At 56.3% G+C, this 27,801-nt stretch overlaps 1 protein-coding gene and 1 long non-coding RNA gene across 30 annotated transcripts in view; one reads left to right on the forward strand and one right to left on the reverse strand.

Moving 5' to 3' along the window:
• The window catches only part of NRXN2 (neurexin 2), a 105,819-nt gene that overhangs the window by 52,772 nt on the left and 25,246 nt on the right, over positions 1-27,801 (reverse strand). For 6 of the 29 annotated variants that reach the window (XM_082748306.1, XM_082748293.1, XM_082748292.1 and 3 more), the window contains exons 4-10: positions 26,559-26,588; positions 24,239-24,310; positions 19,674-19,975; positions 13,395-13,439; positions 5,441-5,602; positions 4,247-4,685; positions 156-542 (exon numbers count right to left, since the gene is read on the reverse strand). In XM_082748306.1, the coding sequence (XP_082604432.1) occupies positions 156-542; positions 4,247-4,685; positions 5,441-5,602; positions 13,395-13,439; positions 19,674-19,975; positions 24,239-24,310; positions 26,559-26,588 (1,437 nt within the window). The other 23 variants (XM_082748308.1, XM_082748294.1, XM_082748286.1 and 20 more) reach the window with 15 other exon arrangements.
• Positions 21,375-23,057, forward strand: LOC309873211. Its single transcript, XR_014316237.1, has 3 exons — positions 21,375-21,711; positions 21,972-22,243; positions 22,887-23,057. It is a non-coding gene; the product is annotated as an uncharacterized lncRNA (long non-coding RNA).

Raw genomic sequence — 27,801 nt, forward strand, 5'->3', positions numbered from 1 at the left:
ATCGGGGGACAGGGGAAAGCCAGTGGAGAGAGAGAGAAGACGGAGAGGATCGTTACAAGGATGACAAACCCGGGCCTGGTCTCCGCGGGGCACCCTGCGGAGGAAGGGGCCCAAGGATGGGCAGCGGGGACGCCTGGAATGGAAACAGGCCTCACCTCTCTCACAGACCCGCCCCAGAAAGCCGGTCCCGATGCAGTCACAGACGAAGCGGTTCCAGCCCTCTCGACAGGTGCCCCCATTGCGACAGGGCGCAGATGCGCACTGCTTCAGCGTCTCCCGGGAACAGAAGGGGGCGATGCCCACCGCCCCCTGAGCCTCGGCCAGGCCCCGGAGGTCTCGGCTGCGCCCATCTATGAAGAGGTCCCGCACGCAACCCACGTAGCCAGCCCGGAGCGCCGCCGTCCACACCTCCGGGGGCAGAGGGAGGTCTACCCGCCCCCCCTCAGGGAGACCGCCTAGGTACAGCTCGCTCTCCAGGTCCAGAATCTCACTCTCCCCGGTGGCCAAGAACGGTGTGCTGCGGCTGTTCACGGAGATGGAGCCTAGGGATCAAAGGAGAGCGGGCCTCAGTGACGAAGGCAGGATCTAGAGTCAACATGGGCCAGAAAGAGACCCCTGATCTTCCACTCCACGCTCTACAGCAGCCCTGGGCCAGGGATACTACTAGACAAAGATGTCAAGTTCAAGAACTCAGGTGAACCAGCCCCAGCCGAGCTGCGGTGTGAGGGGCCTCTGTCCACACACCTCCTTCTGCACCCGAGTGAGTCCTCGGGGTCTGCACAGGAGGTGGACATGCCCCCAAAGGCCTGGACCATTGCCCTGGCCAGTGCCTTAGACCAGAAACCAGAGGCAGAGAAACCTATGGAGGCTGGAAGCTTTGACTCCAAAGCGTTTTCTTCCTACTATCACTTATTGAACTTGTATGACCGCATGTCAGACCCTCAGCAGTTCTCTTATGTCAGAGTCTCAAGGAAAGGAGCCCTTTACGATCCCATTCTGAAGCGGCATGTGAGGCCTAAGGAGATTGGGGAAGCTGCCCAAAGCACCAGGGAGGGTCAGGAGCAGAGCAGACCGCCATCCGGAGCCCGCATGGTCCCACCCTCTGTCTGGCTGGACGAGACAGGCAGGCAGATCTGCTACCTGGGCCTGACACAGGATGACAGCCAGGACAGGGGTGGCTGAGCACAGAGCTCCCGAGTTGTACGGCTTCTTTGGAAGGAAAGGCTGGTTATCTTAGAAAAAATATTTGGGATCAAGTGGGAGCTGCAAAACCTTCACTGAAATCTTTAAGCAGTAGAAGACTATACATTAGAAACTCCTCTGTTCATTTATTTTTTTCTGTACTTTTTTCCTTCCTCTGTCTTTTTTCAAGAGGAATGCTTAAAAAAAAAAAGTCTTTGGGTGCCTGGGTGGCTCAATTGGCTAAGTGTCTGCCTTCGGCTCAGGTCATGATCCCAGGGTCCTGGGATTGAGGGTGCACTGGGCTTTGTTCAGCGGGGAGTCTGCTTCTCCCTCTCCCTCTGCCCCTCCCTCCGACCTCCCCAACCCATCCACTTGTGTGCTTACTTTCTCTCTCTCATAAATAAAACAAAATAAAACAAAACAAAATAAAATAAAGTCTGCATATGTCCATGAAGTTAAAGAGAGGTAAGGAGGGTTTGGTCTACATCAGGCCTGACCAGGCAGAGATCTAAACAGGGTGTGGGTGCAGCAGGAGATCAAAGCATGAATACGGGGTGTCAAATTCAGGAAGCAGAATTAGGAGCTCCTCTATGGCTGGGATTCTTAATCTGGAGCACGTTCTCCTCTGCTCAAAACCTTTACTGAACCAGAGAAGTCACTCCCCTGTATCCCATTTTAATAACATGGCCCTCGCTTGTCTCCCCTGACTAGGTGTCAGATGCTCCAGGGTCTCCCTGCTAAAACCCACTCCCCCAGCAGGTCCCCAGTCACGGCCCTCTGATCACCCACATCTCTACTGGTAGCAGATCCCCAGATGCCTGCTCCACCCACCTGCTGTGGGGCCTCCTGGCCATGGGCGCTACCCAGCTAGACTCTCAGTAAATGAATCAAATGTGGGAGAAGAAAGAGGGAGGGAAAGGAAGAATTGGGAACAGAATGTATAACAGAGAGTCAGCAAAAGGAAACTAAAGTGAGTATAGGCCTTGCTCCAAGATCCTTGCTCCAAAACACGGAAATGGAACAACCCAAGCGTCTATCGGCTGGTGAAAGGACAAACAAAAGGTGGTGGTATTTACATGCAATGGAATACTATTCAGCCATGAAAAGGAAGGAAATGCTGAGACATGTGCTGCATCATGGATAAAGCTGAAATCACACTGCGTGAAGTGAGCCAGACAAAAACGGACATTATATGATTTCATTTACAGGAGGTCCCTAGGGTAGTCAATTCATTGAAAGAGAAAGGATTTTGGCTGCCAGGGCCTGGGGGAGGGGGAACAGGGAGATAGTGTCTCGTGGGGACAGAGTTTTAGTTTGGGAAGATGAAAATGTTCTGGAGGTGGATGGTGGTAATGGTTGTACCACAGTGTGAAGTTCCTTAATGCCACTGAACTGTGCACTTTGAAAAAATGGCTAAAATGGTAACGTTATGTGTAATTTAACACAATTTTTTTTTTAAAGTTACAGAAAAGGTCAAGGAGAGTTTTGTTGGGATGGCTGCCCCAAGTCCGGGCTTAGGCGCCCAAATGAACATGGGACATCAGAAATGGCCAGAGCTGGTCAAACAGTGACCCAAGGACTTGTCAGTCCTGGTGTGTGGGCTCTAGAGCTCTGTGGGACGCTAAGGAGACCACCTCATGAAGGGAGAGAGGAGCAGAAGGCCCTGGGGTTCTCCGCAAAGCCTGGGCAGACTTCTAACCTAGAGAGTCACAAGTCACCTATGGGGAAACCCTGAGAGGCAGCCAGCTCTGAGAAGAACCCCGGGTGCCATCAAGAGACAACACCAGGGGATGAACCCACATACTGTAAAGCCTGGGGAAGGTGACATCTCTGAGGAAGAGAAGGGAAGCAACAGCCAGCCATGAGAGGCTGGTGTTTCTGGGAGCATAGGGCCTCCTTCCTCCCTGTGTGTGGGGGGAAACAGCCCCTCCACCCAGTCTCAAAGGCCTGGTGCAGTAGCAACAATGTAGCTGATGTGATAAGTGCTTACGTTGGGTAATGTGTCAGTTCTCCTTTACATCAACTCCTTCTCTCGTGGACAAGATGGAGAAGAGTGAAGAGAGAACTGGGCAGAAAGCAAGACAGTGGGAAAGGAGACCAAAAGGGAAGAGTAGAGGAAAGGGTGGTCGGAAGCAACAGAAGTTTCGAGAAGCAGCACCCGCCTGGCCCAAGCAACTCTGCCCTCCACTTCATTGTGCTAGAAACCTCAGCAGGTGGGATTGTTGGGTGTTACTCTGCACCCCGACCCCCCAGAGCATGAGCTCCATGACAGCAAAGACAGTTTTGTTCCCCACAGTTCCCGTTCCAGCACCTTGGACAGCTCCTGGCACACAGTAGGTGCTCCCTAAGCACTTGTGAGTGAGTTAATAAAAGAAGGTTGCATGGGCCTAGCTAGGAGGAAGGCATGGTTGGGAAGATTTTTGTTTGTTTGTTTATTTTTTTTTAAGATTTTATTTATTTATTTGACAGAGAGAGATCACAAGTAGGCAGAGAGGCAGGCAGAGAGAGAGAGAGGAGAAAGCAGGCTCCCCGCTAAGCAGAGAGCCCGATGCAGGACTCGATCCCAGGACCCTGAGATCATGACCTGAGCCGAAGGCAGTGGCCTAACCCACTGAGCCACCCAGGCGCCCCTGTTTGTTTGTTTAAAGGAGAATAGGATTTCTACTGTGTTAGGCACTGTGCTTTTATAGATATTCTTTTATTTTCTCCCCTTAAGGACCCCAGTGTAATGGTTCCTTTTACAGATAATAAAACTGGGGCTTCAAGGGGCTGAGTAAGGGCCTGAAGTCACACACATGGTAAGTGGAGAGCTGAGGTATGAACCCAGCTCTGCTGACTCCAAACAGTACCCTCTTCCCTGTGATGCACCATGACAGGACCAGCCCCAATGGGAGGAGAGAAAGGACAGCAGTGGGAGGAGCCTGGAAAGGATGGGGAGTGGCCGGGAGAATGGGAGGGGTCCAGAAAGGATGGGGGAGAGGCCAGGAGGTGAGTGGGAGGGGTCTGGAAAAGAAGTCAGGCGGGGGAAGGGTGGAACGGGCCCCCACCCCCCAGGCCATCTCACCTTTGCGCCCATCCCTTTGGAAGTCCACGTGGCACCACTCGCCATCATTGACCTTGCGGCTAGACGCCCGCAGCTTGATGCCCCCAGAGCCCATGTCCAGCAGGAGGTAGAGGTAGCCATCCAACAGCTCCATGGCGAAGTAGTCAGCCCGCTGGGCAGAGCTGTGGCTGCCAGCCCCAGCCCCAGCCCGCCGGCCCTGGCTGAAAAGCAAGAGCCCATTGGGCTCAGTGGTGCGGAAGTCGAGGGAGATGGAGCCAGTGCGCTTGGCACTCCAGCGGGGCAGGGCCACGAAAGCTTCAGGACTCTCAAAGGTCACGGGGTCGAGGGCAGCCACATCCTCACAGCGGAATGACAGGTCCCCCTGAAGCTTCATCTTGGGGTCCCCTTCCTTCGCCAGGCGGGACAGTTCCAGCTTGAAGTCATTATTCTTATAGACCACCTGCGGGGAGGGGTGGGGTCAGGGATGAGGAAGCAAAAGCCACTCAGGGTTGGCCACTCTGGCCCGGCAGCAGCCACCACGGGACCCTGCCATTGTGTGTGTGTCGGGGGGGGGGGGGAGCTGCTCATTGCACCGGATCACTGGCTTGGACCTCTGTTCTAGAACTTCACATACAGAGGCTCTGACCAAGCACCTCCCTTGCCCCACTTATGGTCTGGTGCTTTGTCCTCCAGCCCAGCCGAGCAGGGCAGCCCTCAGTACTTGCTGAATTGGGATTCCTAATAGTGACAAGACAATCACGGCTCCTATCTAGCAGACATCTTCCAACTGACAGAGTATTGTCATTTACACTCTCGTCTGGCCCTCACATCTACCTTGAGAAGTAGGTACTGACTACTCCCTTTTTAGATGAGGAAACTAAGAACTCGACAGGCCGCCAGACTCGGCCAAGGTCACAGCGCTAGTGGGTGGGAGAGCCAAGACCAAACACAGGTCTTCAGGCTTCACATCCAACATTCTTTCCTCTGCACCACCGCTGCCCTCGAGAGTCCTCTGAGAGGACAGGGGCTCAAGGAAATGAGAGAGAAGCTTCTTGATAAAAATCAATGAGACTTAGGTTTGGATGAGGGGAGGTCTCCCCACACCTTGGACACAACAGAGGAGGCAGGCAGCTGGCCAGCTCAGACTAAATCACACTGAAGACAGGGACCAGAGGGCTTCCTGGCTGAGCCCAGACCCTTCCAAGCCCTACTCACGTCCTTGAGGCAGCCCATAAAGTTGTTGCTGACGGGCGAGCCAGGCAGGTCAGCCGTGTTGGGACTGCCCCCGATGTAGAAGAAGTCATCCGAGCCCAGCATGGTGTAATCCTCCTGCGTGTAGCCTGTGGTGGTCAGGATCCCGTCCACCGAGATGGTCACCTGCCCAGCCCAAGGAGGGAGGGAGAGAGACAAGGAGACAACCGGCATCAACTCCCTGGGAAAAGCCACGGGCTGGGCAAGGGAGGGGCCGGGGGGCTGCGGGGGAGGGGGACACCCCCATTTTTATGTCTGCTTGTCTTGGAAGAGGAACAGTGGGGGGAGAGAGGGAAGGCAGGAGAGGAGGTAGCACAAGATTTGATGGTTTCAGGGTGGGCTAAGGCCAGCCACACAGCCCCCAACTCAGCAAGCAGAGGCCTGAGGGGTACTTGGAGAGCTCACCATGAAGAACAGCAAGAAGCAGGGCCTGGAAATGGCTCCAAACAGGAGTAGGGACCTCAGGACAAGGCCCCATTATGGGGGGATCCAAATAGCATCCTCCCTTCCCCCTCTTCAGGTGCTTGCTGGAGCCTCGGGTGATTTCAGAGCATTTTTCATAAAGGACATAGAGAGCACCAGTTCTCCTTGAATCCTGGTGGCTTTGCCTCACCTGCAGCTGTCACTTTGGGACACCGAAGAGTCCTTGAAGCCTTAGCCCAGCAGGGAAGTGGGAGACAGCAAGGGCATCCAGAACACGGGGACAGTACTGGAGAGCGTTGGAACTTCCTGGGGGACGCATAATGCCTTCGGGGCTGATTCCCACCACCACCACCCTAACTTCAAGGGGTCCCACTGGTCCATGCCTTCTTCCTGAGTCTGTCTCTTTATTCCCCAGTCCCTCCATATACTGGTGGCTCTCTTCTCTCCCACGGAGAGTGTAGCTCTTTACCTATTCATTAGCCTGCCCTCTTTTCTTTGTTGTCTTCCCTACTAACGCCACGATCATTACTAAGGGCCAGGTTAGGGAACAGGGGAACAGAGCTAACCTCATGATATCTTAATCCTGGGCTGAAAAGTCAGCTTAGAAAGCAACATGGGAAAGGAGTGGGGAGTACCCAATGTTCCAAGGAGAGGACAGGGGCTCAGCAGTGGCCTGGGGAAGGCGGAAGTGACCTTGGGGAGAAGGGACAGATGCAAGGAACTCTCTGTCTAACCCCTCCCCAGACAAATCCCCACTTGGCCTTGAAAAGTTCAGCCATAAGAGCAGCCTACAAGGGCTCCAGAAACCCAGCAAGACATGGGGGAAGAATCCAGGGCTTCAGGGCTGTGAGCGCCCCACTGGAGGGGAGCTGTGGCTCAGGATGGTCACCTGGGAAGAGGAGGCAGGCTCCTATGGGAGTCTTCAGGAAGCTGGATCACAGTGAAGCCAACACTGTGCTTCCGCAGACCACAGCTCACCCCCGCTTCCCAGTCCCCAAACATGCTTCAGGACCCCCTTTTTAGGCACAGTCTGGAGATTTGGGTCTTCCAGTCACATCCTGTGTGTCCCTGCCCACACCGGCCCACATGCATGCCACCAGCCATTTCCCCAAGACTGGTCTCCAGGGTTCCACTGTCTTGGGGATGGGGCGAGGATGTTAGGGACTCCTAAAGAACATGGGTAGAATGAGGCAAGGGGGACTTCCCCCACAGGGCCCTCGAGTCCCCCTCCTTCACAGTGAGTTGGGGGCACAGCTAAGCAGAGTGAGGGCTGAAGGGCTCCCTCCTGGGAACCATCAAACCTTGTGCTGGGGGACCAGGTTCAAGGACAGAGGTCTTTGTGGGAGGGGGCAGTTCAAAAGCTTTTGAGTCTTATTTTGAGGGGAGGGCTGGTCATTATTGTTTATTTCTTCTTCCCTCTACCCACCTAAGGCTGGGAAGTAGGGGTTGGGGTAGAAGAGGGAAGGGTCAAAGTATTAGTCACAAAAACATGCAGACAAGATTAGGATGGGCAGAAGGGGGCTACGGAAAGGGAGGAAGGGGATTGGGGTGAAGGGGTAGGTTAGGACAGGGAAGGGTGATAGGTGAAGGGGTCTCCCTAGGGCAAATTCAGCTCTGTCCCACCCTGCACCTCCGCTCTTGATGCCACACCAAGACCAGGGAATGGGCCACTAATTAGTTCCTGAGTTGTGTCTGCTCACCCCAGCTAGACAGTCCGCTCCTGAAGGGCAGGTACCCGACCTGACATGTCCCTAGAACCACGTTAATCCCATCACAATCCAGGAGACAGACACATCATGATCATTAAAGGTGAATGTCAAGTCATTTCGTGACCCAGAGAAACACTGGTTCTCCCTGCCTGTATCCCATCTATAGGCACAGCACCTCGGGAGACTTGAGTGGACAGAGCCTTCCTCCTCCGAGCCTGTTCTAACCAGGTGCCCTTGATTCTGTATGGGGGAGGCCCCGGCTGGCCCCCAAAGTCCTCAGGAAGAGGCTTCCTGGCCTCCTCGACCTTTTAGCTCCCCTGAGCCTCTCAGCTGTGTCCTCCCTCCCCCCAGCCCCAGCAGCCAGGGCACCAGCTCCAGCCATTATCCTCATCCTGTCGGCTCTTTGGCCCAGTCCATGCAGGGAGCTCACCTGCCTTTGCCATTCTAGAGTTAGAAGGATCTGACCTGTGGGGAACACCCTCCAGGATTCCCCTTCACACTGGGCATGAATCTGACCTTGCCCTCTATGGCTTTAAGCAAATCACAGCCATCTGGTACCCCTTTTGGAAAAGGGATGCCTTCATCACCCTCCTATCTGTCCCCCCAAATTCACGACTATTTTTTAGAACAGGGGCTGTGGGAGAGGGAAGTAGGAGAAGGGTGACATACAGAGGTGCACGGAGGAAGGGGGGGTCAGCCTGGGGGTGGAGGACGTAGAGGGAGTGGGGGGGGGGCACCAGGTGGAAAGGAAGCCGAGAGTACGGGGAATGGAGGACAGTCTCTGGGGAAGGCAAGGAGGGAGATGACGGAGATTAGTAAAACCCAACTGTTCCCTCAGACAAACCAAAGTCCAGACACAAAAATGGCGGGTTCGTTAGTAAAAGCAGGAATCAGGGGAGTAATTCCCCCGTCCCCCTCCACCCCAGGGGTTCATGATGCCCCTGCCCCCCAACCCCCCCTCCCCGCGCAGCTTCTGGAAGGGGTGGGGCCGGCGGGGGAGGAGGGCAGGGGGGCCGTGCGAGAGAACAGCCTCTGCAGCTGGGATACATGCGGGTTAGAGGGCCAGGGTTGGGAGCCAGGCCCAGCAGGAGAGGAGAGAGAGAGGCAGCCGCACGTGAGAGGGCATGCGGGGCCAGGGGAGATGGGGAAGAGCAGAGATGGAGGCGAGGGAGCCGTGGGTGCAGGAAAGAGAAGCTTCCTTCCAACGGAGGAGGAGAGAGGAGCCACCGCTAGGACAGAGACATTTACGGGTTGAGAAAGAAAGGGAAGGGACACGAGGCTCAGATCTTCCTCACCAGGGGGTGACTCAGACACTCACTGCCACCACCCATTCACTACTGATCAATGACCCAGACACACCAGCTCACACACCACATCCTGCTGAAGGCAGTGGGCGGAAGTCCTGACCCGCTCATCTCCAAGCATCCTCTTTTCGGTCATCAGCACCACGGCTAGCACCCGAGACACAGCAGACGCGCCGCCCAACCCACACCAACCCATCAACACGGACAGGCAGAGAGTGAGAGCTGAGGAGGCCAGCGGGAATGAGCCATGGCTCTGCCCTGGAACAGCCATGTGCAGCCAGGGAAGAAGGAGTGAGGCATGGAAGACCCGGGAACCCAGCCTCCCTCCTTGCTCCAGGAGCTCGGAGGGTGGCTAGGCAGCCACTGACCTAGGCGGGGTCCCAACCCTCCCTGCTGGGCCCACCTCTCATCTGCTCTGAGCTCTGCGTGTCGCTCTTAGGGAGGCTGGTAGGATATGAAACCAGGTCCTGGCCATAACTGTCCCCACAGGCGCCCTCCATGCCTGTCCTGACCTGGGAAGAAAGGCTGAGGAAGAGGGAGAACCCCTCTGGCATCATCCAGAGCCTTCCCCAGCTGCCTGCTTGGATCACAGGGTCACCAGCCTCCTTGGGAGGGGGACTCATTCAGGGGAGAATAGGATAGAGGGCAGATGTTTTTAACTTATGGAGGAGCTAGATGGGTTTCCAGGACATTGTATGCAAAAGTGTCTCATTTGTCCATGGCTGTCAACAAATTCTCAACAGGATCTAGAAGCCAAAGGCGGTTAAGAACTAGTTTAGCAGGGAGCCTGGGGGCTCAGTGGGTTAAGCCTCTGCTTTCGGCTCAGGTCATGATCTCAGGGTCCTGGGATAGAGTCCTGGGATGGAGCCCCACATCGGGCTCTCTGCTCAGCAGGGAGCCTCCTTCCCCCTCTTTCTCTGCCTGCCTCTCTGCTTACTTGTGATCTCTGTCAAATAAATAAATAAAATATTTAAAAAAAAAAAAAAAAAAAGAACTAGTTTAGGAAGAAGACCCAGGCCTCGTCTTAGGACAAAGTGGGGTGGGAGTCGGGCATGAAGACAGGATGGCTGAGGGACGTTGTGCAGGCCTGCTTCCGGCTCAAGTTCAGCCATCTGTCTGGGGTTAGGGTGAAGCTAAAGAGAATCAGGTTGAAGCCTCGCAGGAAAATGACTCGGTTAGCAGTTACAGCCCTACAGCAACTCCTGACATCTGGATTTGATAACATTTGGGACGAGAGGGGCAAGACTTCAGGTCAGAGAACTCAAGGTCCTCTTCCGCCTTTCCTGTTTTCCACAACAATCTGTGCCTCTCGTCTGCCAAGGGGGTGTAATGACCTCCACCACTCATGCTTCTCTTAGGGTGATGACGCGGATCGAATGAGATAACAGGAGGGAAGGCACCCGACCCTCCAGAACTGCTACATGCCCCTCACTGCTGTCTCTGGGCCTCAGTTTCCCCACTGGCTAACGGACAACAGTCTCTGCCTGATGCCTCAACCTAGCCATTTGCCAAGTTTAAATTATATGCAGGATGTGAGGACTATTTAGAAGAATCAGAGACCCCAGTGTGTGCGCAAAAACAAACAAACAAAAAACACCTATTATTATTTTTACAAGGCAACATCCATCCTCCTTACCACACCTGACCCAAACCTCTCAATGGATTAGCCTCTTTGGTCTGTATCCACCCTCTGCCCCGAGGAGAAGCGTACCGATAACAACAAAAGAGACCATATAAAAACGAGTTAGTAAAAATAAATTCAAAGCCAACTAGAACTGGGGCAGAGGGATGCCTGGGAGTAAGAACAGGGTAAACCCCATTTCTTTCGGGGCCCCATGCTCCGACTCCAGTCCCCTTGAAAAGGCTGATCCCCGGGGACAGGTTTTCGAGGGTCTATGAGGCTCCTCAGGTCACCAGGAGGCAACCAGCCCTGATCATCGAACAGTAATGTTCACACCGTGCACTTTAAAAACTTGGAATTTTGCAGGAACGTTCCTTGCCAGGGCTGAACCCAGACAAGGCCATTTGCCTCTTAACCAAGTTAACCATGTTCCTCCGCCTTTCCTCCTCCTGCCCGGACCAATTCCAGAGGCATTCTGGGGCCTCTTGAAGTTATTTTGAGACTGATTCCTAAGAAGGGACAATAATGTTCTCTCCCATAGGGCCAAAGATGCTGTATTCTCCAGGGTTTACGATGGGAAGGGAATCACTTCTTTACAAAACATCCTCACCCTGGAAACACTGAGATAGATAATCAGTTAACATGCCATAAAGATGAATAAAACCATAATTTCCTTTACAGAGTACAGATGCTTTCACTTCCACTACCCTGCTTTATCTTCACACTCACCCCAGGAAGGAGGCAATGGACTCTACCAGCTGTTCAGTCGATGGGGAAACTGAGCTTTAGCCCACGTCCATGTGATCAATTTTTAACAGAACTGAGACTGGAAGGAAGATCTACGGAGTCCCGAGTCTCAGATGGTTTTTCCCTGGTGTTTGGGGTGCACCACACGGATTTATCTTGCCTCCTTTCTGTCCCCAAAGTCACAGGTTGACTGTCCAGTGAAGCTGCATAAAGAAAGAGTTCCAAATGCCCAGCTCCCGGCCTGGCCAGAGGGGTGGGCAGAGGCTAACTTCTAGAAGCAGCAGCTGGAGAGCGGAGCCTGTGTTTGGCACTGGGATGCCTGGAGTGACCAGATGAGACCCTGGCTGGGGAGGGCTGGCATGGCTGCGATTGTGCGCACTGCCTTGGGGACAGGGCAGAGGACAGGGCCAGCACGGGGATGTGGGTGCAGGGAGACATAGCCCGTGTAAGCATCAGGACAGGCCCGACGTAGCCTCACAATCTGAGCCTCTGCGGAGGTCAGGGAGCCCACTGGGAGCCCCAGCTAGCAAGCTTCCCTCGTGGCCAGCCACGCAGCCTCGCAGATCAGGGAGGCTGGGAAGGCCAGGCAGCTGCCCCCAGCAGCGCGGGCCCCACGGGAGCAGACACGTCCATCTGCAGGGTCCCCAGCCTGGTGCTCAATCACTCTGCATTATTAATAGGCGATGACTAACAGCCTGCCGCCACAGAGCCGGGACGGGCGGGCACGAGTGAATCCCAGGGGATGGCGCACGGCACAGCCAGCAGGCACACACTCCAAGGCAAGGCGAGGAGCAAAGGGCCCGTCCCAGCTCCTTGCCCTCTGCTCCTGCCCTGTTCCTGCCCGTCACGGCCCCAGACCTGAGGGCCAGCTCCTGCCCGCCTCCACCCAGAGCCCTTCCCAGGCTCAAACCTCCACCCCGTCCCACAGACCCCAGCTCACACCAGCGTTTATACGTGTGGAGTCACCAGCAGAAGCCCGCAGACACACAGCACAGTCTCCCACTAACACCCCCTAAATGCCACACCAACATTTACCCACAGTCGCACCCACACACCAACACACACCAGCTGCGCTGACACACACACCCACACCGACACTCACGGGGACTGAGACCAACCCAAACAGAGGGGTTTGGCAACAACTAGCCCCGCTTCACCCCTGCTGCGCCTCCTCCTCTCATCCCCTCACCAGGGAAGGCAACCACCCCCATCCGAGGCCATGCGGGACAGGCAGGGGACGGAAGGTCGGGGGGAGATGTGGGGGAAGGAAGACAGTGTGAAACAGAGTGTTAGTCAGAACAGCAGAGCGGTGGGGGAACTGGCCACTATCCCTCCTGGGGGGGAAAGACCATTCATGCCATGCAAATGTGGGGGGGACGGAACCAGGAACCCTCGAGGCTGAGGCGTGAGGGAGGGGATGTCACCTCTTCGCTGGCAGCCAGCATGGGACTGAGCCCAAACGGTATGAGCTGGTCCCAGGCCACTCCGCGTCTCCCAGGGCCATCCCCACCACCCTCCACTTAGGAACCTGCCCAGCTGGCTGCCACAGGAGGCTCAGCCCCAGCCCCCCAGCTCCCAGCTGGAGGGGTCTGTCCGGGAGCTGACAGTGAGCAGAGCGTAGCATGTCATGGGATGGTGTTTTCCATGGATTTTCAGGAGACCAAGAAAGAAACTAAATCAAAGAGAAAAAACGAGGGAGCGAGGGGGTGTAGGGGAAAAGGAACAAAATAAAGCAATAGAAATCAGCAGCCTGGCATCGGGGCTGGTCTAACCAGAGCCGATGAACATGGGGCCTGCCCCCCAGGTCTCTCTGGCCAGGAATCTGAATTCAGGAGTCAGGGTTAAGGCAGGGACAGGCCAAATTCCTTGGTTTCCACTTGTCTTTTGGATTTGAGTTTGGGCCAAAAAAAAAAAAAAAAGAAAAAAGAAAAGGGAAAGAGGAAAAACTAAAAGAGAGAGAAGCAAAATCTGAAGATTGTCCAGGACGCCAAAAAAACGATCGGAAGAGCAAAACAACCAAAACCAAACGGGGAAAGGAAACAAAAGAGGGAGAATCGAACAGCTAAAAAAACCCACGGCAAACCAAACGGTAAGACAATTAGAGTGATATCTACCAGATAATGCAGTTTGTTTACCATAGCGTGTCCAATCCCTGCGTGCTTCACCGGAGATATGGGGGAGGGGTGGGGGGGTCAAAAAAAAATAACAACAACAACAACAAAGACAACAACGAAAGAACAGAACGAAAAGAAAAGAAAAATAAAATGACCAACTGTGAAACTCAAGGAAGGAGGAAAAAAATATATATCCATATGTATTTGGTTGGTTGTTCAGACCCTCCCACCGTAGGCTCCGCTGAAGCATTTCGTTTAAAGAAAATTAAATTATAATGGGAGGGAGAAATAAAACACACAAAAAATTAAATCCCTTCTTCTCCCAGTCCCCCCTCCCACCCCGTCCCCTGGATTCCTCTGCCCCCCACACCCCTCCCGGAAGAGCCGGCTGCAGAGAAGGGGAACAGTTAAAGACCTTGGTTAGTAGAGAAGAAAACAACAAAAGAACTGGACCAGGAAAGCAAAGACTTAAAGATGGCCGACATTCCGCAATGAGACAGAAAGGTTAGTTCGGTTTTTCACTCATACCTCATCCCACCTGTCCCTGCCCATCCCTTGGTCCCCTGGGTTATAAGCGTGTTAGTAACACACACAGAGTCGGCAACGGGGTTTTCCAACAGAGGGTGAGAGAGGGAAGGCAGGGGGTTAAGAAGCAGACCCATTTATGCAGTATTAGTAAGTCCTTTCAGCTGGAATGTTAGGGAGTTGGAGGGAAGGAAGGGGAGAGACAAGGGATGCGAGAAAGGGACGGGCTATTGACTTGGGGAATGGACGATGAGTTGTTGGCTAACTGGTCAACCAGATGGCCTTCTAGAGAACCGGCCTCCTGGCTGACCAGTGACCATATCAAGTTAATGGGTTAACTGGCTGGTGGTGGCCCAGCTGGCTGTCAGGCTGGGAGAAGGGTGGCCAATGCCCCCCAGAGAGACCCGGGACTGGCTAGAATGAGAGGCAATTTCATTTGGAGGCAAAGGGAAGAGGTTCCCCAAGGAGCATGGGAAGGGATATTGGGGTCTGCTTTTCCTGGGCATGGAGGAGAGGCAAATCGATCCAGGAGTCATGGAAGGGAGGGGTAACTCTTCTTTTATTGTTTCTCTTCCTTGAGAAAATTAGAGAGAGTCGCCACCTGAACAGGGAAAACGAAACCTTGCCCTCCATGGGCTGGCCGAGGGCTCACGTTCACGTTCACCACGTATCTCATCCCCGACCCCCTCCCCCTCCTCCAACTCTCCCCCTCATGGCTGATCCCTCCTTCCTCCCTAATTTTGACTTTCCAGAGCCCATTTTCCCCCGAAACTTCCCCAGTTTCTTCAAACACCCGACCCTCATTCTCTTATGCTCCTCTGGGCAGCTTATCCGTCCTGGAATGAAATGCCCCCCTCCACCGCCACCCCTGCAAGCCCTGGAATTGGAAAGCCTTTCCCAGCAGCCCAGCCTCCTTCCATGCACGCCACAGACCCCCGAGCCTCCACTCTCCACAGCCAGCACCAGAAATCCATAGCCCCCCACACACCGCACCATAAAAAGGAACACGGAGGCCCATTCACTTCTAAAACCCCTTACTCCTCCCTAAGCCATAAACCAGCATCTTCTAACCCAGTCTCTGGAGGCCCCATCCCCACGTGGCTCTTGTTTATTTTCTCTTCTCGAGGCCAAAGGCAGAGGCAACCATCACCTTCCAATAACCCTTGTGTTTGTGGAGGAGAAATCAAAGAGACAGAGGTGGCTTGGCTGAGGGGATCCGAGATGGTGGGACACTCTGGCTGGATGTCCGTTAAAGACTAAAGGCACACCCGAGAGGGTGATTTCAAGAAGAAGTATTCTAGGGACAGATCATTACAGCATTATTATCACCAGCGAGCCTGGGACCAATTCAGAAAGACAATTAATAAGGGCCTCGTATAATGAAAAATAACAGAATTCAACACTGAGCAACCAGGAGACATCCAGACAACGAGTGTCGATTCCTAGTGATACCGAAGCACTTGACAAAACAGGAAGGCAGGGGTCAAACCGCAGGTGCAGGGACCAGTGCGAGGGGCTAACCCGGGGTCCGAGGATTAGCCCTGTCAGCTGGCGGGACTGTGGCGAAGTGAAGAAGCCAACCAGTCAGGACGAGGGACAATTCGTTTCAGGGCAGCGAAATCAAGGGCACCCCAAAACGTAAGAGTCGTTGATATCCCTGCCTAGTCGAGCAACACAGGACAAAAACAGGGCATGGGGGTGGGGTGGGGATCAGAGGTAAAAATCCAACTACTATTACTCTTTTTGAACTAGAACTGGTTGTGGAGACTAAAATAAGAAAAAAAAAAAACAGTTTTCAACTTTCTGAGACAACTTTAATTTTTAACAAGTAGAACGGCAAATTCAGAAACAGGGTTGAGAAGAAAGGGAGGTGAGTTTCAAAGCCAGGGCCTGCCACGAATGTCAGGACATCCCGGCTTCCTCTGAAAAACAGCAAGTTTGGAGTAGTTGAAGCAGGGGTGGGTCCGGAACCCGGAACCCGAAACCCAAGGCGACTGCGGCCAAAGTAAGTCGAGTGGAGCTCGAAGCCATTCCTGGAAGCCATTCCTGGCGGCCCCGGACACAGCACAAAGAGGGGTCCACAGCAGCCCGTGCCTTCCAGAATGCCAGGATGCAGAATACTAAGGCTTCCCACTAGCACATGAGTGGTGAAGGTTCTTCCCCGCTCCAGGAACAGAGAGGGCTCCTGGAGTCCGAGAGCACAAGAATGACAGCCCATGAAGAAGGAAGGCCTCAAGTCATGGGGCGGGGGACTCAGCCATTATATCCAGGGGCAACTTAGCCCCCTCTCCACCTTGAACTCTGGCTGTAGCTCTAATGCTAGAGCAGCTAGCAGAGACAAGACTCACCCAAGAATGGAAGATCCACAAGACAAATTAGGAGTTCTGGGGGTCTTTTTATTTTGCTCCAAGGGACACCAACCAGGGCTCTCCCGGGGAGGTAGGGAAATGGGTGCAGCTTCGAGGTCAGACTTCCAATCCTATCCCTTCCTGAGGGGATAACTGGGCAAGTTCTCTAACCTGCGGAGTCTCGATTTGCTCATTGATGAAACAGGAGTACGTCCCACGACACAGGATGATTCGTGAGAATTAGGCGAGATACAAAACAGAAAAGAGATTGCCAGTGTCTTCTGAAAAACACTGTAAGAAGGGACACGGTCCTGAGACAATTCTGAAGGGATGTAGGGAGAAGTGCTCTTTCCTCTGACTTTGCAAGAGAAGAGGAGTTGTTCCCAGGGCACGTGAAATAGATCTGCTGGGGCCTCGTGTCCAAAATCGGCCTCAGTAGAGCACCTAACGAACCAGGAAAACTGCTTGGAAAACAACTACAAACGTGCTTTAGCTGCTGGTTTTAAGCCCTCAAGGAGCAGGACCCCCCCCCCCACAGAAAAAAGAAATTAACACAGATATTGACCACGTGTAAGGAACGTGATGACGGGCGGAACACAGTGTCTCATCTGCAGAGTCTCCCCAGGGGGCCTGAGGGGACACACTGTCCTTGGTTGGGAGCCTCACAGGACCCAGGATCTTGGCTGAGGAGCCCTGAGAAAACAGTCAGGGACTCGGAGGGCCTGGTAAGGATGGACTCGGCCATAGGCTGGGTCTTGAGTGGGGACAGTGGGGACAGTGAGTCCAGAGCGCAAGCCCGAGGCTGACCTACTCGGGAACCATCACAAGGACCAAAACGGGACTGCACCTCAAATGTAAGCATGTGGATCCCTCCAGAAACCCTTCCTAAAGACCACCTCAATCCAAGTCTTTACCAGACACCTTCTTTGGCCCTGAAGGCCTGGGCTCAGGTCACCACGACCGGACTCTGCTCGGACTCGTCATAAAAGAGACCAGGGGAGGGGGCACTTGGGGGCCTCAGACAGTTAAGCGTCCGAGTCTTGATTTCAGCTCAGGTCATGATCTCAGGATCCTGAGAGCAAGCCCCATGTTGGGCTCCGTGCTCAGCCCGGAATCTGCTTGAGATTCTCTCTCCCCCTCTCCCTCTGCCCCTCCTCCCACCCAGGCTTGCTTTCTTACTCGCAAAAAAATAAATAAATCTTAAAAAAGAAGAAGAAGAAGAAGAAAAAAAGAGAAAAAGCCAGGGGAAGTGATTTCCAGCAGTTAGCAGCTTGAACCCCCAACTCTGGGAGCCCCAGGAAGAGCCCACCATGGGTCCCTGTCTCCACTCGGTGCTGCTGGAGCCAGGCCTCCCCCACCTCCCCCAGCCTCCTCTCAGTCACTCCAAGTTTCCAGAACTTTTAAGGTTTCTGCTGCTCCCTGGCATGGGACTAGCTTTGCTCTGCTCGCTTTTAACAGATTCATCCTGTGTCCCCAGGAGCCGGAGGGCCGGCAGGGCACGGACTGCCTTTTTCCCCTCTACACCCACCGTGGATGCATGATGTGTTTGTTGACCAGCGACATGTGGATAGGGACCCTGGGCTTGCAGCATGTTCCCAGAGGTCAGTACTAGGTGACAGTCCTGGTCCCTCAAAGGGAGAGTCATTGAGAAGCACCAAAGCAACGCCCCTTCCCCCCAGCAGGTGCCACGCATGTGGCACCTACGAGTAGGACAAATGCACAGGACACACTCAGGTGTGCTCAGACAATAGTGACAACACAAGACCGCCCTCCAACGGGGTCAGAGAACAATGTGACATGAAACAAGGCACTACCCTGAGGAGGGTCCCCCCAAGCTTGGTACCCCTCAGAGCACAGGGACCATGGAGAAGAGGCATGTGGGTAGGAGCCCCGAAGCCACGGGGAGCAGCAGGCTCGAGAAAGAGCCCCAGGATTAGTCACAGAGACCTCCCAGCAAGGGGGAAGTTGCCAAAGGAGGAGCCCCCATGCGGTCATCCCCCAGGGGTGGCAAAGAACAGGTAGGAAGAGCTCGAGGTCAGCCGGGATCCCCCTGCCCATGGAGGATCCTGTCCGGGAGACAGCGGGGAGAAGCAGCATGGGGAGGACCATCAGGAGAGGCGGCGGAAGGCGAGTGGCCTCGAGGTTGGAACTAGGAAGGACAGAGACGATACCTAGCAAGAGGAGGCCTAACCCAGCAGCGGTGAAGCACCTCCTGGGACAGAGGCGTCCGTGTCCCTGGTGGCCCTCAGCCTGCTGGAAACAGCGGGAAGAGCTTCCCTGCCACTCGCTGCAAGAGAAAGCCGTGGGTCTGAAAGAAGAGGACCAGCAGAAGCCCGGGCCCCCGGCCCCTGCCCGAGTGCACGGAGAGGAGTCAGGAGGTATAGACGGGTGTTGCTGGAGGCACGGTGGCTGCGCTGGCAGAGGAAGAGGGGTCTGGCTGGGAGGCTGCTTAAGGCAAGAAGTTGTCAGGGCTGGAAACAAACGGGGTGGGGTGTGTGAGGGGAGTGGGGGTCAAGCAGAAGCCCGGCCAGAGAGATGGCCTGACCCACCATGGCCACCCTGGGCCTTAGAAGTCAGTAGCACAGAGGCCACCGGGAGAACTCTAGAGCTGCTGCCCCTGCTGGAGGACCATCCGGGAGCCGCTGCAGAAAAGAATCTCGTCCTTCCTGCGGGGTCTGCTCTGGGCTCCTGCAAGGCGCCTGGGGGCCGCGGAAAGATCGCCACTGGCTGCTGGACCCCGCGGGAGGGACGAGGAGAAGACAAGTGTGCAGCCCTGGAGGAGAGGCGCAGCCAAGCACGGCCAGCAGTCCTGCTCTCCCTCACACGTGCCGCACCTTTACCCTGCCCGGACCCCATCCCTGCCTTGCCCTGGAAAGGCCCCGCCAGTGGGCAGGCCACACTCTGGCCCCACACTTACACCGGTGCCCTTCTGCTCCAGAGTCAGGGAACCCACAGCTACCAGGCCAGAACCTTTCCACGGGCTCCCAGGACCCACCCACCCAGGCTCTACTGCCCTCTCCCCAAAAAATTGCTCTCCTGCCAGCTCACCTGACTTTTTAACCCCAGGGGCCCTTGAATGCCTAGCGGGGGACACCAGTGAGAGCCGGGTCCTTCCCCTTCCCTCAGGCCACACCCCAGGCAGCTTTGCCACTTCTTCTCCACTCGCCTTCCTGGAGCTTGCAACCTGGCCCCCGCCCTCTGCTGCCCTGCACGGGGAGCCTGGAACTTCTCCGGAACCACACCTCTTGGGCGGGGCCTTGATGCCTCACCACGCCCCCCACCTCCCCACCCCTCCACCCCCCGTCCACGCCCCTCTACAGGCCGCCCCCCTGCGTGGCACTCCAGTCCACCCCAGCACAGCTGCCACCCCCCCCCCCCGCCCTCGCCTCCTTCTCGCCCCCCCTACCTGGCGCAGGTTTCGGGTGACCCGGACGTCGTGCCAGGCGTTGTCGTTGAACTTGCCGTTGACAGGTTCCACGAGGGCCTCGAAGGCTCCTGAGCCCAGGTTGATGACCAGCCAGACAGCCCCAGACTTGAGGGACAGGTTGACGTAGTCGGCCGACTTGCCCGTGTGCAGCATCAGCCCGTTGCGCTGCAGGGTGCGGAAGGCCAGCGTGATCTCGTCCGTGCTGCTCTGGATCGGGTTGTGCGACAGGTCGTAGCAGAAGAACTCGTTGCCTTTGAAGGTCGCCACGAATTCCTCCTTGCCTGGATGCCGCGGCGTGGGGAAACGGGAGAGGCTGAGCGGGACAGGGCACACCGGACCTGCCGCTGCCCCTCCAGCGGCCCGGGGCACAGGTCCTGGGCACCAGAGGGAGCCCGGCAGCTCCCTCTGCAAGTGTCAGGCCCTCTTCCGTCCCCACCCCCACCCATCCACCCTCCCTCTGGACACGGACTGTCAGAAGTCGCCTTTGCCTGTGTCCATGGCCAAGGCAGGAGGCTGCTAAGCGGCGCTCACACAGACAGCTGACAATTTAGCTGCCACAAGCCTGAGGTTTACACTCGCCGCACACCCGTCCCCATCCCCAGCCAGCCGGCCTCCGGCCCCTTCCCTGAACCAAGGGTTGTTGGAGCGTCTCCCCTAAGACTGGGGCGCTGAGGGTCTCCTAATGGCAGCCCGCCTCCTCCCACCCCTGCCTCTTTTCTGCTGCTGGTCATTCTCAGGGCCCGGGGCAGTTTCGGGCCTCACGTGGTGGGGAGAGGCCCAGCAGGCCTGGTGGGCGGCAGGGAGAAGAGGAGGCTGGGGAACGGTGGGGTGGGGTAAGACGTAGGGAAGACACACGGGAGGACAATGCGGGTGACAGCGATAAGCACAAGGGAGCTGAGGGCCACCAGGTGGGGCTTACACAGATGACCGCAGGCCGGCCACCAGGCCAGCCCCTGGCCACTCCAACCTGAGAGGACAGTGCAGATGGGCCCTAGGCCGAGAGCCTCTGAGGGGCCCCAGAGGGCAGGGGTAGGACTCCTGAGTGCCAGCAGATGGTTCTGGGTCTTGGGCACACGTGCGGTGCGGTGGCGTGTGTGTGTGTATAAGCACCCAATGCGGGGCTCCCTCCAAAGGTACTTTTCAAGCAGAAGCAAAATAACACTTGGGAGACCTTAGGGATTTGTAGCATCTATAAGCGGGTGACAAGTGACAGGACGACAGCCGTGTGGAGAGATGTTGAGGGTCCCAACCCCGTACTGCCACAAGCTCGAGCTTGTGGAGGAGGAAGAAGAGGGGAAGTGGAGTCAGGGCAAAGCAGAGGACCCGGATGAAGACAGGGACTCGCTTCTGCCAACACTGGGCCCACCTCCCACTGTGGGTTGGGGTGGGGATGGCCGGCCTCAGGCCCTCGTGGAGTGCAGGGTCCTCAACCCAGGCCACCAGGCCCAGGAAGGAGCAGGGCACAATGCCAGGCACACGCACAGCCCTCGGAGGACACCTGCGCCCCTGTGAGCCCGGCCACAGCAGCAGCACCACGTGTGGGAGCGGCCGGGACCCGGGTGCGCTTTCCGCCGACGCCCCTCCCCAGCACACAACAGCCCCGCTTCTCTCCCTCCGGGCGCGCTGCCCGGAGACTCCGTCCTCGCTGCCTCCGGATGCCAAGGCACCAGCTGCTGCCCCAGAGCCTGGCACTGCGCTCGCTGCAGCTGGCAAGGCCCGGTTTCCTGAGGCCACGGGGCCGCAGAGCTGGTGGGGGCAGGAACAACACGGGGACAGTCGGAACCCCGCTCTGCCTACCTCCGGGCTCCAGCGAGAAGGGCCAGGAAATGAAGGGGAGCCAGGCAGAGGCGGAAAGGGGTCCTGGGGAAGAAGGGCGACGCGGAGGGGAACCAGAGAGGGGGAGAGATGGCCACAGGGGCCAGAAGGGACATGGAGCGGGCTCAGAGCAAGGACGCAGCAAGAGGTGACAGAGCAAAGCGGCCTGATTAAAGACGAGCCGCAAGCCGAGGGGGGACAGGTGAGGGGGACGGAATGGGACCAGCAAGGAAAGGGGGACAGGGGCCTCTAGGGAATGGAAGCCAAGGCTTTCTCAGGGCCTGGGTGTTTCCATAGCAACCAGGCCTGCTGCCCAAGTCTGGGCAGAGCCAGGGGGCTCAAGGACTGGAGAAGGGGATGTGTTTGACCTTGGGTTTGCCACACGCACCAGTCCTTCCCAGAAGCCAGGCCTCCCCTCCCGTTCCCTCACCTTCACTGCAGTCAAAGGAACTGTCATTAAAGGGACAGCAAACAGAAAGAAAGAAGAAAGCCGTCCTGGGAAGAAGTGATGGGGGCAGAACAAAAGAGAACGGAGTGGCAGCCACGGCGAAACGAAGAAACAAGGCCATTCCTCGACTCCTCGGGGCTCTGCCTCGGATCTCCTAGGAGAGGAGGCAGAGCCAGCCATGGAGTCGGAGGAGTCTCCGTGTTCTCCGATTAAGCCCAGAGATGGACAGAGGCTTGGAGCCGCCAGAGAGAGCGGGAAAGAATTGGAAAAGAGGGACAGAAAGGAGGTGAGCGAATGTGAACCAGACAGCCCAAGGTTGGCGGGCACGGCAGAGCAGACCCGGCATGGGGAGGAGGCCAGCAGGACCTAAGGGATTGACGGGGGTCTCTGTGGCTGTAAGGGTGCCCAGGGTGCTCAGGGGGCCGCAAAACAGACCTGGGAGGAGCCAGACCCAAAGCGCCAGGGGGCACTCTCTCCCCCACCACCACCCTCAGACCCTGGGTTGGGGGAGGCTACAGCTCCCAGGGGCCTTGAAGAAACACTGGCAGCTCCTGATGCCCCACCCCCACCCCGGCTCCAGAAGAGGGACCAGGGCTGATCTGTGTTCACCTCCCACGGTCAGGGAGTGGGGAGCCCCACAAGCGTCTCCAGTCAGGACCAAGGCAGCTAGAGACCCAGGCTCCTGGAGTTCTAAGGGCGGTGAGAGACAGAGCACCGGCCTCCGGCCTCCGTTCCAGGCTCAGCTCGAGGCCCTCCTCTGGGAAGGTCTCCACTCCAGCCCTCCCGGGCCCCTCCCTCCCCTGCAGCGCTCCAGCTGTCTGTTCTGCTCATTTGGCACTTACTGCCTAGTAACCTCTTGTACTGCTCCCTCGAGAGGAAGTGTGATGTGAGAAAGAAGACCTGGGCACTAATGCTGGCTCTCCCACCAGCTTGGTGACCTTGACCAAGAGGCCACTCTCTAAGCCCCAGCTTCCTCCTCTGGGCAAAGGGGCTGACCGTCGGCCTGCCTCACAGGCTGCTGTGGCATCTAGAAGGAGAACGGCTGGGATGAAGCTTCGTAAACTGTGACCTATTCCACTAATAAATGATGCTTGCGCTGATGTGTAACTTTGTGTGTGTGCGCGTGTGCGTGCGCGCGCGCACACTTGCTGCCTCTCTCTCTAGAAGAACGAATATGTTAACTCCTCTTGGACAAAGTCTGCACTTTTCAGACACTTTGCATGGACCACCCTTTTTTGTGGTTACTTGTTAGAATGTCAACGAGCCCCTGGAGAACAGAGACCATTTACCCATTTCAAATAAAGTCACGGAGCTCGTGCTAGGAGCTGCCTGAAGCCTTGTTGGTGTACAGGTGACAACACCCCACCCCTGCCCTGGGGAGGGGTGGGCAGGGGCTCAGTCTGGGGGGAGGGGGAGGCTAATAGGGGAAGCGAGGAAGATAAAATGGAGGCACTGAGCAGCGTGTGGATCTGCTTGCAGAGTTCAGGGGAGACCGCTGGGGTGGAGGGCCCGGCCACTTTTTCAAAAAGATTCAGTATCAGAGAGATAGATACTGAATAGTCAGGAAGAAGGCCAGGGTGGTGGAAAGCCAAGCCAACAGCGCGCACGGCACGTACGAAGGAGCACAGACGGATCCAACATCGGGACGTGATAGCCCCAGGGCTTGGCACCCAGCGAGCGCCTTGTGGGCTGCTAGACTGCCCCCACCCCCAAACTCCTTAGGAAAGAGGATCTCTTACAGGAGGCAGCCTCAGAGCAGAAAAAGTCACTGAGAACCTAGACAGCCCCAGGATGGACTGAGAGGCCACGAGCCGGCTGCACGGGCCCGGGCAAGCGTCACCTTTCGCATCTGTAAGCCCAGGGTGGTGAGGCCATCCACAAAGGGAAGTGAAGGCTCATTTAGGGGATACACACATATTATAGAGGCCTTGTCTCCTAACCAGAATCCCCCTGGGCTGCTGGCATCTAGCAGGCTTCCAGAATTTGGTGGTTCAATGGGGAAGGCACCCTGCTTCTTTACCCTACTTCCCAGATAGTTTCAAGGGATGGGCTTAAACATCTGCCACCAAAAGACATGCGTGTTCTAGAAAAAGGTCATTAGGACAACTGGGATTTGTGGCCCTTCACACGAGGACAAGTCCCAGGGACGCAGCCCCAGCCATCGCCGGGGACCTCAGAGGGGGGACAAAGGGATACACCTTTGCTGACTCATCTGTCCCCCCCAGAAGTGCAGTTAGCCTGCAAGGGGGCTGGGCTCTCTGGGGACTGTGGGGTCACTGACCTTTCGTTGGCTGGTGCACATCGCTGGCTCCTCCTCTCCCGGCCCCCCCCTCGGAGAACAGTAAGGACCCTACTGGAGAAGCAGAATTGGGGAGTCAGGCACAGGGGGGCTACCCAGCCAGTCCCACCCCAGCCTTGAGGTGATAGAAGGCCCTCTCCAGGGTCAAGGTCCTGCTTGGAGGTACAGGTGAGGCAGGGGTTGCTGCTACCTTCGGGGCCAGATGACAACCCCAACAGGCCCGCAGAGCCCATGAAAGTCACAGCCACCAACTTCTGCCCTTGGCCCAGGGCTGGGGAGACTGCGGCAGAAGCAGGGGCCCTGATGGTTCAGAAGCTCCTTCTTCCCAAGAACATGCAGACAGGCCAGCCCTGGGGACCCTAAGCCTCCACTTCCAGATGCCCGCTCACTCGCCTCCCCACTCTGCTTCTTCTGGAACCTTCTCTGCTGGGCGTGAGTTCATGCTTCTCGCTCCTCCAAAAGCCTGACACAGGCGCCCTCCTCCCAGACCGTCCTGATTCACACACCAAAGGCCTCTCATGTTCTTGGCCTGCCCTCAAGGCAAATCTGGTTCTCTGTCTACACCTGGTTCACTTAGTGGTGAGCGTTCCTGATGTCCCCTCTGTCCCCTGCTTTGCCAATTAGATCATGGGGCTTCCCAGGGCCAGGGCCATGGTTGCTGTCATGGTCTTCTGCAGGGCTAGGCCCACCAAGAGAGGCTCTTCCTGGCCGGAGTTTATCATGTATGTAGGCAAGGCCTTTCTCAGGGCTGACTTCCCACTTCCTCCCAGGCGGCCCATCAAAACACCAGGCCTCCTCTCCAAAGCCCCCACAGACACATGTCATCACATCTGGGTTCCAGGCTGGCTTGAGCTCCCCACCCACCCCTGCCAGGGACTCAGGCACTCAACGCCTGGCTCTCAGACCCCCACAGCTACTGCCAGAGCCCATGGGAGGGCTGGAGAACGGAGTTTAAAAGTCTGTGTCTGGGTCCTTACTCTATCGCAACCCCAAATCCCCACAAGCAAAGCGGGAATCCCACCTGGGCTGTGGACCTGTCAGGGGAGGGGGACAGAGGAGCGGGGTCAGGGGAGTGGGGCGCTGGTTCCTTCGGGCTTCATCTATGACAAGGTGCACCCTCTCTGGACACCAACAGACCCAGAACAGGCACTGAGAGGCAAGAAGGATGCGAGTGAACCACCCCGGTCCCGACTACTCCCGCGGGATGGCCCCTTATCCCACCGTTTTTGCCAACATTTCAGATCCCTGCAAGAATCCCAGACCCCTACCTTCCCAGACCTAAATCCATCCCAAATTCCGGAGCGGAGCCTCTCCCCACAGTCCAGTCTTCGTCCCCTAGGCCGCTCCTGCCTACAGGCTAAAAAGCCCCCCTCTACGGGAGAGGAGCCCTGGCAGAGGACCCCCTCCTGGGCATGGGGAACAATGATTAAGGGTCTAGAACACCTGAGCTCAAGAATCAGGGACTGGGAGACCCAGGAGAGCTCAGTGCTGGGGGCGTGGGGGGTGGGGCAGGGCCTGGGGATCAGAGTCAGGTTTGCTCAATGCTAGGGCTTTTAAAGATGGTAGGGACTTGGTAAGGAAGGGAGGCTAAAAATAGAGAAGCTGCCCCAATGTTACCACCAAGTAAAGGCCATCTAATCACTAACAAGTCACATCCCTCTGTGCCTGACTGTCCTCCTCTGTCAAACAGGGTCAAGAGATGCTGGTGAGGGCAGACGGCGGGACAGCTGTGCCAAGAGGGTGTCCCGCACCTCCAAGCCCCCTGCCTCTCCCCATTTCAATGCAGCCACTGCGGACAGAGGGGACACCACGCAGCAGCAGGGGGAGGGCGGCGAGGCTGCCTAGAAGCCTCTGCCTCAGGCCCCTGCTTTTCTCCTTGTACTTGGGTCCACAGAAGAGAAAGAATGATCAGAATGAGTGGAAGGAAATAAAACACCATCATGAGGAGGGAAAAAAGAAGATACAGTACCAGGAAAACGCAAAAGGGTGACTGGAGACAGCGGCAGGAGTTTTAACATCTCTTGATGTCAGAAACCAAGGTGGGATGCGGGCTATGGAGGGCGGCAGGGAGGGCGGGGGAGGGGAGAGCACAGTGGGGGGGTCGGCCCCGCCCCCACCCCAGCGCCCCAGTCCCGGAACACGGAGAGGACAGAGGCAGCGGGGCCAGAAGGGCGGAGAGGGCGGGAAGGCGGTGGGGCAGGTGGAGCCTGGGAGAGGGGGGTAGGGAGAGGAACAGAAAATGCAGTCGCAGGTTGGGGGCAATCCAGTCCAATCCAATCCAAACCAGAACTTCAAACCATACCTTCGCTGTTTAACGTCAGGTGAGCCGGACCTTGGAAAGGGGAAGGGGAGAAAGAAAGAAAGGAAAAAAAAAAAAAAAAAAGGGAGAAAAAAGAAAGAAAAGGGGAAAGAACAAAGAAAACACAAGTCATCAAAATCAGCCAGAGAGAGGGGAGAAAAAAGCTTTTGCTGCCACAATTTAAAAACCCTTTTTAACTTGTGACAGGCATCGAGGGGAAAGCCCCCAGCCCCGGAAGCTGAGGAGAGGGGCCCCCGATGCCGGAAACAGGGTGGAGGGCACGAGGAGGGGGGACAGAGAGAGGCAGAAAGAGAGTGAGAGAGGCAGCACCAGAGGGGGTGAGGGGGTACAGGCAGAACCAGAGGAAGGGTCGGGGCAGGGAGTCACTGCAAGGCGGGGAGAGAATTTGGTTTCTTTTTTTTCTTCTTGCCGGAAAAAAAAAAAAAGGAAAAGGAGAAGCATGAGGCCGGGAAGGCTGCTTTTTCCTTTTTCTTTTTTTCTTTTTTTTTTTTTCCTTCCGGGAGGCGGAGAGAAAAAAAAAAACAGTCAACGAGAAAAAACGATTCGGATGGAAGAGAAAATAAAACACGACACAAAAATCAAAGCCACCTGGAGAGAGAGAGAGTGTCCTGTTAGCGCGGGATTAAGTGGACAGGGGGGACGTCCAACCCCACCCCACCTCCACCCCGCGACCTCACCCCTGTGAGCCTGGCACAGCAGGTGGAGGCGGGCATGGGGGCCTGGGTCTAGAAGGACTCCTCCACCAAAGTGGGCTTTGCAAAGGCTTCTGTCCAGCCTCAGTCCTCTCAGATGCCCACCTCCCCAACAACCTCCACACTGATCGCTGCGCTCCTGGACTCTACAAGGAAAGCGAGGCCCAGGAGGACAACGTTAGAGCAGAAGCAGATCGGAGATGGGAAAAGCTGGAGCAGAGGGCTTGAGCTTGGGTCCTTCCACAAGCAGAGCTAGGAGACTGGGGCCCGCACTCGGGGACAGCCAAGGCCTGTGGGCAGGAGGTCTGGCTCTCTGAGAGGTCCAAATTACTCTGCGGACCCCTTTTCTCTGGCCCAGCCCTCCCTGAGATGAGCCAGAAGCTGAATTTTGAAAATGGAAAACAGAAGTTCCAGCTCCAAGACTCAAGGCAAGATGGGCTGGGACTTTTTACCACCGTGACCTCGGCCCCTTGGAAAAGCCTCATCAGCCCTGACCTGGGCCTTCCTAAACCTTAGGCGGGAAAGAGTCTGGC

The sequence above is a fragment of the Mustela nivalis genome (genome assembly GCF_964662115.1).
Source record: "Mustela nivalis genome assembly, chromosome: 9".
Classification (NCBI taxonomy): Eukaryota; Metazoa; Chordata; class Mammalia; order Carnivora; family Mustelidae; genus Mustela; species Mustela nivalis.